Source organism: Notolabrus celidotus, chromosome 14, assembly GCF_009762535.1.
Source record: "Notolabrus celidotus isolate fNotCel1 chromosome 14, fNotCel1.pri, whole genome shotgun sequence".
Taxonomy (NCBI): Eukaryota; Metazoa; Chordata; class Actinopteri; order Labriformes; family Labridae; genus Notolabrus; species Notolabrus celidotus.
The window spans coordinates 22,750,461-22,764,460 of NC_048285.1; the positions used below are offsets into that span (position 1 = coordinate 22,750,461).

Sequence of the window (14,000 nt, forward strand, 5' to 3'; positions counted from 1 at the left end):
AGTATATGAGCATGTCGAGATCTTAGATTTACAAATTTAACATACATTTTATAAAGTTTCAGTTTCTTTTTTAGTTTTTGGTGTATTTCGATTGATTTTTATTTTTGGGGGCAAAATTTACTTTAATGGCACCTGGATGCCACATGTTTTATCTTTGGTATCTTTTTCTACTGATGATAATAAATAATCTGATCAGGTTTCAGCCCTTCAGACAGCTCGACTGCAGAGTTACCCGTTGGTCCTGGCACATCTGAATGAGCGTTATTCACTGTTACAGATCACTCCTGCAGCTCCTTTTCAAAGGGCCTGGGGTAAAAAAAAAAGGATGAGAGGCTGGTTAGGGGGAGAATTGATTGTGGCCTGTTTAAGGCGGTTCCGGCAGGGATCGTCTGTGATAGTCTGAGAGCAATCAAAGTGATGACCAGGCGGAAAAAAAATCTGCACCTTTGCATTTCCCAGGAATGCCCCAGTGGCTTAAAGAGCCTGATGTGAAGTGTGTCTTCACGTTGTTGCAGGGACTATAAAGACAATGATGCCTTTGTGTTTAAGTTCTTTTGTACCCTGTGTCTGTTTTATATAGTGTGAGTCTGCAGCTTTCTGTCTTTGGTTAACCTTAGCTGGTGCACATTTCTTAAACAGACATTTAAAAAAGCAGTTCAAGCCAAAGGTAATGATTTCCCAGTGTTAAAGCTTCACAGGTCTCATAACGCTGTAATCCTTGGTGTTGTTGGAGAGAGACCCAGAATACTGTTGAGCTCATTCACATGTATATTTTTGGTGCTTACTGTATGACTACTGTGTGAAAGTCATGCATATTTAATTTGATCATGCATATGTTTTACAACGGGAGAAATTCTTGTGTTTGAATAATGAACACTACACAAAATACTTCGTAAATAAGCATTTATAGAATCCTCTGAGCCACATGATCACTTGGGGATGAAAAATGCTGATGTTTATAAAAGGTTATTAAAAAGCAAAACATAATGTTTCCTGCAAATAATTTGTCAGGGTGTGTTAGTAAACCACATGCTGCAAATGACTCTCTGCTGTGTGTCTGTGTTGTACATCAGCATTGACATGAGAGCGTCTCATTGTGTGTGTTTGTAGGCGGCTAAATGAGCGCTCTGTCTGTGGAGTGAAGTTGTGGCTGAAGAGTGAACGCTCTGCTGTCACCTGCACACTCTTGTGATGTTTGGAGCTTGTTAACGCTTGTCTGTGTGTGTGTGTGTGTGTCAATGTGTAGCTGTGTATCTGTGCATCTCTGAGCTTTCCTCATCAGTATTCACTCTTAACTTCAACTGCTCCCCTCCCTCTCTCCCTCTTCTGCTGCTCTTCACTCCTTTCAACAGAAGCTGAGCTTTTTGGCTGTAACACTACTGCTAATATTCTTGAAAGTCATTTATTTGGCTTACATAGCGTACACATGGCCTCATGTACGTAATGTGTCCCACACAGAAACTATTTGAATAAAGAACGTAGTCATTGTGTTCATGACCATTAGCATCTTGACTGCATTTTTGAAGCATTTTGGCTGTTAACATCTTGGTTTTTCGTAAAAAGCCAGCATTAATGGCGTCGGTCTGGTTGTTGGGTTGCATGCCCCACGTACAGAAACTGTAGTTCTGGTTGGTGTAGTTTAGGTTTGAGGATGACCAGCAGCCCAATGCGCATGGCATTTCCCACTTTCTCTCCCAGTTTCCTAATCTAACAATTCTCCTGTCGCCCAATAAAGGTTAAAAGCCCCCAAAATGAACCCCAATGAACAAAGCAAAAAAACAACAACACCAACACCAATGCCTAATTTGTGCTCAACTATAAATAAGAGTAGATTTTTGCTACCAAGGAATGCTGGAACATGACCTTCTTGGGTGGCCAGGTAGTACAACAAACTGATGGTAAGTTAGTTTATTCTTCAGATATTTGCCTTAAAAAAAATCCCCCAAATTAGCGTATAACGGTACCCAGCGAGACAGTTGAAAAGGGGTACAGATAAAATCAATGAAATGAAAATTGAATTTAGATACTCTTTTGAAACAGAAAAGGCACTATTTGCCTTTGACCTCTTGTTTGATGTCATCACATGTTAGTCTGTAGTGATTTGTCTGTTGTCTATGTTATCGACTCACCTACAACAGAAGATGTTATGGACTCAACTAGGACAGAAGATGTTATCGACTCACCTAGGACAGAAGATGTTATCGACTCACCTACAACAGAAGATGTTAACGACTCACCTATGACAGAAGATGTTAACGACTCACCTATGACAGAAGATGTTATTGACTCACCTAGGACAGAAGATGTTATCGACTCACCTACAACAGAAGATGTTAACGACTCACCTATGACAGAAGATGTTAACGACTCACCTACAACAGAACATGTTATGGACTCACCTAGGACAGAAGATGTTATCGACTCACCTACAACAGAAGATGTTAACGACTCACCTACGACAGATGATGTTAACGACTCACCTATGACAGAAGATGTTATCGACTCACCTACAACAGAAGATGTTAACGACTCACCTACGACAGATGATGTTAACGACTCACCTATGACAGAAGATGTTAACGACTCACCTATGACAGAAGATGTTATTGACTCATCTTTGACAGAAGATTTTAACGACTTACCTATGACAGAAGATTTTAATGACTCACCTATGACAGAAGATGTTAACGACTCACCTATGACAGATGTTATCGACTCACCTACTACAGAAGATGTTATTGACTCATCTATGACAGAAGATTTTAACGACTCACCTATGACAGATGATGTTAACGACTCACCTACGACAGATGATGTTAACGACTCACCTACTACAGAAGATGTTATTGACTCATCTATGACAGAAGATTTTAACGACTCACCTATGACAGAAGATGTTAACGACTCACCTACGACAGATGATGTTAACGACTCACCTACTACAGAAGATGTTATTGACTCATCTATGACAGAAGATTTTAACGACTCACCTATGACAGAAGATGTTAACGACTTACCTATGACAGACAGTGTTATCAACTCACCAATGACAGACAGTGTTAATGAATCACCTCTGACAGAAGATGTTATTGACTCACCTACGACAGAAGATGTTATCAACTCATCTATGACAGAAGATTTTAACGACTCACCTATGACAGAAGATGTTAACGACTCACCTATGACAGATGTTATCGACTCACCTATGACAGACAGTGTTATCAACTCACCAATGACAGACAGTGTTAATGAATCACCTCTGACAGAAGATGTTATTGACTCATCTACGACAGAAGATGTTATCAACTCATCTATGACAGAAGATTTTAACGACTCACCTATGACAGTGTTATAGACTCACCTACGACAGAAAATGTTATTGACTCACCTACGACAGTCATTATCTTCTTTTGTAGGCGAGTTGTTAACATCTTCTGCCTATGTTTGTTATCAAAACTTAAACATGAACTGAGTTGCTTTCAACCTTATTTTAGATATCTTAAAGCGTCACTGTGACATCAGTGGATGAGTGATATGAATATTACAGTGGTCCTGAAGGTACAATAAGCCATAGTGTCATTTTCCAGCCCTGGAGGATGCCTTTGTACCCAGCTGATTGAACTAGCTAAAGTCATAGTTTATCAGCTGGGTACAATGGCAGTTCAACAGCGTTTCAGTATTTCTGTTGTAGTTAAACTGAGAGACAGACAGTGATGAAGAAAGCAGCACTTGTCCAGAGTCTAGACATCCAAAAGTGGAATTCATATGTAGACTTTATGCTACTGTTGTCCTCTAAATGGACGTCTGTGAGGGAAGCAGGTGCCATTTTCGTCTGGCCTCTACACAGACATTAAGGGCACCCATTTCCTTTGGCTGTTGGTATTTGCATACACTCCTCCTTTGAGTTCCTGTTCGCTGGCCTTAACTTCCTGCCAAACGGACAGGGGATTCGTGCCCACTCAGTGGCAGGTGTCAGATGGCAAGGCCTTGTGCCCGAAAAAAGACACTAAGGCTACTCTCTCTCTCTGTCCTCCCCCCTCCCCCTCCCCTCCCCCTGTCTCGTCTCCGCCTGTCCTTTCTTTCTCTTCATGTTTCAAGCATCAGCAGCCTTTTCAGAGATCAAAACTACAAGAGAACAACCAGCATTTTCTAATGGTTTTGGATTCACTATCCACACGGATACATAGAAGAGACAGACTCTGTTACCACTGGGTTACTGATTCACTGTCATTGAGGACCCGTTGATTTGACCCAGCTGGAGCCCAAATGCAGCTCATTTTTCCACCAGCTCTATATATTCCTGTGTGTCTGCCCCTGTCTGTCATTAATGGGCCCAGTGGGCTACAAGTAGAGCCCACGTGAGACCCCATGATGCAGATTAAAATAATAAGGAGGTACTTTTTCTTGACGTTGTCCTCAAATTGCTCACATGGGCTCAAATGACAGCACAGTGGGGATGCTTGTGTGGCCTACTTTGACATATGGATACAACAACCTAATTAAAACCATGGAAGAAGATGTATTTGTCATTTATTGAGATCAATCTTAACAATATCAGAATGATAGAATCACATTCTCTACTTTTTTTGCCCACGTGCAACACCCCTGACAACCTTTTCTTTGATGTTGAACCAATAAATACCGTAAAAACATTGTAGTTTTACCACCACTGACAGGCATTGTGAGGCTATCTGATAGACTGCAGGTAATTTAGATTTTTATGGTATCAAACTGTTGATGTCACAAGTAATTCAATTACCAGAACCCAGCTTCTTACTCTGCATAAGAAACTCACCAAACCAAAATCACGATCCTGGACGAGCCCCCATTTTGACCACACATAGTCTGTAAGGAATAACATATGTTTTTATTAAATAAAATGAATAATATTTAGACAACTCAAAATCAAACAAAAAGGTGAAGGCAGTCTGCAGGACAGGGAAGAGAGAGACAGTGATCCCAAGGTCTGCCTTTTTGTAGCCTCCTGAGCCCAGCCTTCTCAGGTGCGCTGCATCACGGTCGATCTCACGGAAGGCTCCTCCCACAACTACCTGAAAGACAACATAGCCCCGAAAAAGGGAACACAACAAGCAAAGGCCAGCCCTGAGGCCGTCACAATATGTAATCACTTTATTTAACTTAAATGTGTAAATTTGATTTTAAAAGACATTCAAACATGATTTAATTTGAAAGATGTTAAAAATAAAACCTACCTTTTGTTTCATTCAGTTATTTTATTTTATCATTATTTTCAATTAAAATTGTTTTTTTAAAGGTGACATATCATGCAAAATTGACTTTTTAATGGTTCTCTACCTGAAATATGTGTCCCTGGCATGTCTACAAACCCCCGAGAATGAAAAAAATCCATTCTGCCCCTGTTTTGATTTCTACACCTTTCTGTAAATGTGTGTGAAACGAGCCGTTTCAGACTTCTGTGTTTTTGTTACGTAACAACAATATCCGGTCTGTCACGGAGTCAGAGCTCGGAGCTTGTTCAGCCCATAGACTGTATAAAATAATACTGAATCCCCCCCCGTTTTTCATTACCTGCACAAATGTGTGCTAACAAGGAGCTTAGGAGGGAGGCATGCTAGTTGTAGGCTGTCTTAATAAACACAAAGGTCGGTTTTACTCCCCACGTCTGCAGATTTGAAGATCTAGTGGATGATTTTCATTTATCATGGATAAGTGCTAGCGCTAATTAGCATAGCCACATAGCTACATGTTCATAGCTGTAGCTGTAGCTGTAGCTGTTTACCAAGACACACGTCGACATACTGACAAATAAAACAACAAGAAACACTAAATCTGTGACCAATCCTTCATAAAAGGTCCTGCTGCCTTTCTGGCAGAGGTCGGTTTTACTCCCCACGTCTGCAGATTTGAAGATCTAGTGGATGATTTTTATTTATCATGGATAAGTGCTAGCGCTAGTTAGCATAGCCACATAGCGACATGTTCGTAGCTGTGTACCAAGACACACGTCTACATACTGATAAATAAAACAACAAGAAACACTAAATCTGTGACCAAACCTTCAGAAAGGTCCTGCCTACAGGCGCCTCTCCGTCAGGATCAGATTCAGAGGGTTGAAGTAACGCGATCTCTGAGCAGCCGTGTATATTCAGCCAACATGTAAACATTAGATCAACGTGCCGGAGAGCCGAGGCACATCCACTTCCGGAGGGGGCGTGGTCAGAGAGAAAACAGAGTGTTCTGAGGAGGAATGAAGAAGAGGACTTTTCAGGCATGCCAAAATCTGATTTCAAAGTGTTTTTTTGAGCATAAACTTTAAAGACATGTTTTGGGGACCTCTTAGACCAATATATATTGATGAAAAAAGCGTGATATGTCACCTTTAATACAAAAAAAAAATCTATTTGGCCTTCAAATTTTATTTAATTTTTTTAAATTAGATTTTAAACAGGGACGACTGTCAGCGTAGTCTTATGTTTGTGTCAAAGCTATATAATGGCTATGCAATTATTGTGCCTTTAAACATCTGACATCTGATTTATCATGCACTGCATTTCCAAACTTTCTCTCCCTGTTTTTGTCTCTCTCAATCTTTTTGCATAACCATTAATAACATACTAAATTAATAATAAGGTAACTTGATAACTGACCTCTTACTAATTTACTTATTCACCTCTCCATGTATTAGTCACAATAGCTTACTCTATATTGAGCAGTAAAAATACATTTTCCAGGTAAATGTTTCAAGCCCAAAAAGGTTCGGTCTTGGGACGGTATCCCAGGTGTGTGACAGCATGTAGGCCCCCTCATCCTGGTTAAAGTGTACAACTTAAAATCAGCCATCTCAGACCACTGCAAGAGAGAAAATCCTATCATGGACTTGGAAAAGGCCAAGGTAATCCACTCTGAGAGCAACAGATACCAGCGTTGAATAAGACTGGCTGTAGAGATCAGAAAGCGGGCCCAGAGGACACTAAACCGGAATGAGGGGGACTGCATGCTTTCAGACACCGGGAGGCAATAATAAAGGCTGCGACTATTTTACCCTTCAAAAAGTACAGCTTGTTCTTTAATATTATTCATAATCAGATAAAACAGGGACAGCAGTTAAAGTATAGAATATGTAACAAATGGGGGAGTAATAAGTTACGATGTGAGTGTGGCAGTGATTCTTTCTTCTTCTGTTTATTATAAAATATGATAGTCCATATTCTGTTGAATCGTTCAGTGTACTGATATTAGAAGAGGCAGGAAACTCTCCTTGAGTGCCTCCTTCTTCTACTCTGTTACAGTTTACAGTGAAACACACGTTATACGTTTGAGGCTCATGATGTGAAATCAATGAAAAATGTGTACTCTATGTAGCCGTATTCTCTAAGGAGTAGAGACAAGAAAAGAGAGACCAGGCGAGGGAATAAAACCATACAGACACACTCTTTGGTTAGTGAGCAAATAACAGCGAGTGTAAGCCTTCAAAGCACGGGGCTGAATCCTGCGTCTGAGCATCCAGGCCATCTGCTGATGAGCTGTGTGGTCTATAAAGAACCGTGTATGTGCAGCATCTTCAAGCGTCTTCTAATGTATATAATTGATGAAGAGCTGCAGTAAGTAGGGCAAAACTGGGATGTTCAGCGTACTTTTTTTTGTGGAGCAACTCCCAGGTTTCCCCATCATGCTGACATGTCCTGTGTGACGAGCCGTACCTGATGGTGTGAAACAACTCCCAGGTTGACCAATGTACCTGCTGCTGTCACTGCCATGTGTGCCACCTATTTCCTGTCAGCTGATGCTCAATCCCTTGAGGGAAATTTTAATTAGGATTAGATTTTATAACAGCATTTAGAATGGTGGAGGAGGAACTCAGCTACTTTAGTTATGTTAAAGTACCAAAACCACAAATACTGAGTCATAAGAAGATTGTGCCAGTTTTAAGTACTAAAGAAAATATACTCTCTACAAAATATCAGCCTGTGTTTCTGGTATATTATTCAATTAACATGTGTATGTATTCATGTGTAAGCTGTATTTTACCATACGAGCTACTTTCACCTACTTATTATCATAGATCATATTAAACATGATCATAGTCTCATATATGTCACCCATTGGCATTAAGAAGCCCAACGTTTGTAGTTTGAAAATGCAGACTCAACCTAACTTTTGGTCAAACAGGGCACAGAAGCAGAGCTTAGGTAGGCCCCAAGCCTCCTGGCATACAGCTACAATGCACCCACCTGTCTGTCAAATCATCCATGCCCTTATGCAAATGTAAACGTAACTCTCAGCTTTAGTATGATCAAAACAGATATGCTATAAAATAATTCACTCCCTGCACTGTGCGTACGAAAAAAGACATGAGATGATGGTACAAAAACCATGTTTTGAGATAGACTGCAAACATTTTCATTTCTGCAGGAAAAACAGGTATTTTGAAAAATTTCTTTTACTTTGCAGCCAGCAGCCTCAAGTGGAGGTTCAAGGAGCTGCAGTTTTTTCCTACTCTGCATTGGCTTCATTTTTTGATATCGGATGTTGCTGCCTGCTTCGAATTTAGTTAGCTAGTCAATAAGGGTAGCCCCTTTTGAAGAGTCACAACACTGATTTTTAAGACTTTCTTTCATCTTTGCCCCTTTCTTTTTTTCTAAAGAATCTTTTGGGGGCTTTTTGGCTTTTATTAAAAGGATGGCTGAGAAGAGACAGGAAATGTGGAGAGAGGAGACTGTGGTGTAAGCATGCATCAAAGGGTCATCGTGGCCAGGAGCCAGTCTGAAGCCGATGCATTGAGCGCTGTAGCCTCTGCATATTGGGAGCCTGTTCTACTGGCTGAGCTAAACCAGCAGCCCGTCTTTGCCCCTTCCTTTTAAACATTTGATCCTTCACTGATCTAAGCCTCTTTCATTTTTGAAGCTAAATTATGTTAGTGGACTGTGAGTACCTTGTTTTCTGACCACTAAAAGCACTTTTACGAAGTTATACTTACATTCACACACTGATGGTGATGCGTTTAGGGTCAGTCTTGCCAATGGACACTTCAACATTTAGACTGGAGGATCAGGGGATCAAACCTCTAACTTTTTGATTGAGAGACAACCCACTTGACCACTGAGCCATGTGAGAAGTTTAGGGAGAAATGTCCTCTGGTGAAATTGCTAAAAAAAAGTTACTGACAATAAAACTGACACAAAAAGTTTTGCTGTTGTGTAGAAATATCAAGCAGATAATGAAGATAGTGAAATAAAGTAGCTGTAATCATACTTAAGCAAAGCACTTGAGTGAATGAAGTTGCATTTACATCCCAGCACTGAGCACTTGGCAGAGGGCTGTATATAGGTAGATATTTTATAATATGGATTCATAAACTTTAAGTACTCGTGCAACATATAGATGGATAAAAAACACTATTTCACCGTTTCCCTTTGATAACTAAAATGATGTATCATGATCCGTGAAATGCAGCTGTTGACCTGTCAGGGAAACATAAACCAGTGATGCATTTTATTAGCATCTCCATTAATCTACTGTATCATGTAATGTGATGAGTGTTACAGAGTGAGAGGGCAGCGTGGACGGGCAGATGTCTAAATGTGCTAATTGGGCGATTTGTTTACTCCATGCCAGGTGCTTGTGTGCAGTCTGATGCGTGGCATCGCTCCCAGTGGCAAAGCACTGACCCACTTGTATAGCAGCACCTTTTTTCTCTTGAACTAAACGGGGTGCCGCTATTTATAATCAAAATATTATGTTTAAACACTGAAAGCAGCTGGCTGTGGAAACTACAGTTTATTGGCCTACAGTAGGAGGTGAAGAGCTCCCCTGTGGCTGTTAGTGAAGTTCAGAAACATCAGGTGGAAACTCTGTAATGCCACTAAGTGCTGTCTTTGGCTTTTGGAGAATAAACTGCAATATTTAGGAACGAGTGTCGCCATCACTGGTCCCTGTTCTCTCTGTTATAGGAAAATGTTGAACACCTGCTTTCAGGATGGCTTCTTTTGGAGTGTACATTTTTACTAAGAAACAAAACAACCGAATTATCTCGGTGTACTGGGAGCCATTTATGTATAAACAGACTGTGACTTGCTGCAAATTTGTTCAAATGGCCAAATCGTCCTCTTTAAAACCACAGTTTTATTCTGGTAAAACTTCCCAAAGCTCAAATCTTTAATCATGTGCATAGATTCATCCAAGCGGCAATAATCTATGGGCAGATTGAGAGTGCATGAGCAATTTTCATTCAAATGGATGCCATCACAGAGTCTAGTCCAAAATAAACTACACTGTATGCAACATAAGAAATAATCCATGGGCAAAATAGCCCCCCCTTAAAAAAACGTAATCAAAGAAACAGCTTACATGTTATGTTGGACACCATAGTTCCATCTACTTTAGTTCCATCACTCTTTGCGATGCTTTGAGCTAAAACAAGTCATAGTCAAATGTACACTGGTGGGTACAGTGATGCTAATGGCGATGTCAACAGTTTATCTGTATTTGGTAACAATCCAAAGCATCAGACATGTTAAAGTTTTGGATAAAAAGTCACCAAAATCATTAGTCTTTCCTCTTTGAACCTTGAAATTGCCATCTGTTGATCTGCTAGTAGGGTTGCAAAGGGGTGGAAAGTTTCCGGTAAATTTCCATGGGAAGTTAAGCTGGGGTATTTGAGGAATATTCCAAATTTGAAACTTTCCATGGGAATTCATGGGAATTAACTGGGAATTGAGGGTAATTTAATGGAAAGGTATCATATCCAAGCATAAATATTTGTTTTGTTATAAGCAGACATCCATCCAAAATAATACAATTAAAACAGATTTATTTGTAAGTAGAACTTTATCAAGTGTTAAATATTTTATTGAACAATCGATTCTTTCATTGAAGAACAAAAACCTGAATGTTGAGTTACCGACCCAACCCATTCAAAAATGAACAAAAATGCAATCCCAACAAAGTCCCATTCAAAATGTTAAATGAAAAGAGCCCCTCTCCCTCCAAAAAAGTCCCATTCAACATGCAACTAAAAAAGCACCTTTTCACAAGCTTCTCAAGCCTGGCCTCTGCAGGATTCTAGAAATCATCTGTGCATGTGATGGAGGAATGCACAGTGCATGTAGGGGGCGTGGTCTCAATAGCCCTGCAGTAAACAGTGTGCTATGTGCTATTGATTGAGGAATAGCATAGACATTCAACTGTACTTGCATGAAATCTGGTTGTTTTAATCAGGATTATGCTAAAACATATTTTCCCCAACTATATTTAAGTTCCCTATTAAGAGGAAACCTTCAATTTAGTAAATTCCTGCTTTATTCCTGTTTATTCCCATAAATTCCCGTTAATTCCCATGGCAAGTTTCCAACTTTGAAAATTCACGGACTTTTGCAACCCTATCTGCTAGCATGGCTAAAAATCTACTGTAGCTTGCAACTGAAACCAACATGAACAATGGTTTCAAAATGGGAAGCCGTGTTTAAGATATGCAAGCCAACCAAATGATGAAGTCATTTTTGTTAGGTGACAGCAACATGGATGCCAAATTAAAAAGTACTGTGTACAAGTTAGCAACTTAGCAAACTAGCAAAGTGTAAGGCAATGTTGGTACTCCAAAAGTACTGTATCAGAGAAAAGATCAGACTAGTGGAGACTCCAGTGGTGATATCAACATCAAACTTTTCTTGTCGAAAAAAGTTGGAGTCATCTCCCAAAAATGTTAGCTTACTTAGCGTACACCAATTCTGAAAACATCAACAACCATTTAGTCACAAGCATTGTTATTAATTATTAACCCTCCAGGTTGTGAATATAACAAGATGAGAGCATTCAGACTCTTCTGGTCAACACAGAAACTTGACCCCATTTGAAGGCTCAATATCTAAACATAACCTATGTTCTGGAATACAATCTGAACATCCCAAACAGAGAACACAAGACAGAATGTTCAAATGAAGTTGAATGAAAACAGCTTCATCTTTAAATGTTAAAACTCTATGATGTAATGACTCCTGTTTCTTTTTCCTCCACAGCCCCGCCTTCTTTCACAGCGACGCCGCCGCAGTATGTGGAGGCGAAGGAAGGGGGGAGCACTGTGCTCAGCTGCTCTGCCCAGGGAAATCCAAAACCAATGATCAGCTGGGTGAGGGAGGGGGAGGAGATCGCCACCAACGCTAAATATTCGGTAAGAATGATTGTGAGTAATGGACATAATTCGGATTTGTGATTGTGTGCAAATATAGAAGCAGGGCTTGTGCACAGATGGTGTCATCTACTGAGTCCATCTGTACTGGAAGTGTGTTATGAACTACATCTAACAGAGGCTACAATCATTGTGTTCTGTTGTTCTCCAATAATATAAATAAATAAATACATACATATATATATATATATATTTAAATATTTAAATGTAAAACATGTAATACATCTTTGTAGTCAATCACACGTTAAAAGTTGCAGCTTCTTGATTGTCAGTGAATTAAGCAGCAACGCTCTCAGTCTTCGTCTCACTTTCTTTGCCCTCCCTGTTGTCTCAGTAATATTCAGTTTTTTATTCCTGTGAATAAACTCCCAAAAGTAGACCAGGTGATGTCATCACAAGATATTTCTGGCACAGCCTCGTTGCAGTTTGACAGCAGTGAAATGTCTCGGGTACATAAATCGTTGACATAAACATCAGGTTGGTGTTGTCAACCGCATAGAATCAAAGACAATTACCACGTTGCTCTATCTGAGATGACTTAGGAACACTCTGCAAACATCAACAGACCGATGATTCAGTGCAGCCACAGGATGTTGCAGGTAAAGGTGCAGATGAATGGAATCAGATTTGTGTCAATATAATCAAGTACAACTTCAAATATCAGCCACAAAGAAATAATTTCAGAAAGAAATACATCATCTGATGTCAGAAGTAAAATCTGTATGTTTAAGTAGTTTTCTTTTAGACCCCTGTTTTAGATTAGTACAGACATAAGAATCTTAGCAATAACTCTTATTTTTGTATTTTTTTAAAGATATAGGTTCAAATATTTTCTCTCTCATATTCCTAATTGTGTTAAATTCTGTTTGACTTTGAGGTGAGGTTTGGTTCTATTGACACTAATATTATTGCATTCAAATGTTAGTGTTTAAAAGCAGAGAAACTTTTGCTCTCTGTCTTTCAGTTCACTACCACAAGTACTCTCTCCACCCACATGTAATACTAGAGAGAGTACTTCAATTTAACATCAGTATATTTGCCATTGTCAGGAGTCTCTTTCTCAAAAGTATGAATGAGCAGTGGAAAAGGAAGGTCAAGGTAAACGGAAAATTAGATTTCAGCAGCTCATAGAAAACAAACTGCTGAAATTCTTTGAACAGAACAGGTTGTTGAATAATCATAACAAGTACAAGAGCACTGGAGGGCACTTTTTAAACTGCTTGTTCCTGTTTTTTTAATTTTTTAAAGGTAGACTCTTTGGTTTTCTGCATGCCTTCACATTCTCATATGTCACTGATAATTCAGTCTGCTGCAGGCGTTATCTCCTCTCTAGCGCAGTCTGTGTGATACAGGCTGACGAGGGCAAACAGGAACGTCTGTGCAGGGCCTCTTCCTCTTTCCCTTTCATTTTTCCCTCTTTGCTGCTACATCTCTCCCTCCGGTCCCCTCTTTTAATGCTGTTCCCTCCGTAAATGATTAGACAACATTCTGATGCATTATTAATCTCCCTCTTCTGCATCAATATTACATTAGTCCTAATATGAATGTTACACTAAAAATGAAATCGCTAGTGAGAGCCAAATGCCGTACTTCACTAGCTCCGGCGAAAATGTAAAAAAGCAGCACATTTATGAGCTTTCCTAATCTATTTGGCTGTTTGAAGGGTAAGTTCAAGCAAAAAACTTCAAACTTGGGAAAGCTGGGAGTGTTTGAGAGCGAGCATGAGGGGGTATTTACTCAGTCACACGCTCAAATCCATGGAGACGTCATGGAGAAAGACAGGAATGCGACAGACAGGGTGAAAGACAAGGAAGCCTCATCCTCGTCCTCCTCT

At 39.8% G+C, this 14,000-nt stretch overlaps 1 protein-coding gene across 3 annotated transcripts in view; it reads left to right on the plus strand.

The window, feature by feature from the left end:
* The window catches only part of igsf9ba (immunoglobulin superfamily, member 9Ba), an 81,611-nt gene that overhangs the window by 34,902 nt on the left and 32,709 nt on the right, over positions 1-14,000 (plus strand). For all 3 annotated transcript variants that reach the window (XR_004633901.1, XM_034701722.1, XM_034701721.1), the window contains exon 4: positions 11,997-12,148. Coding sequence is in view for 2 of the 3 variants with exons in the window: in XM_034701722.1 (XP_034557613.1) it covers positions 11,997-12,148 (152 nt within the window). In the remaining variant the exon portion in view is untranslated. The remainder of the gene's footprint in view (positions 1-11,996; positions 12,149-14,000) is intronic.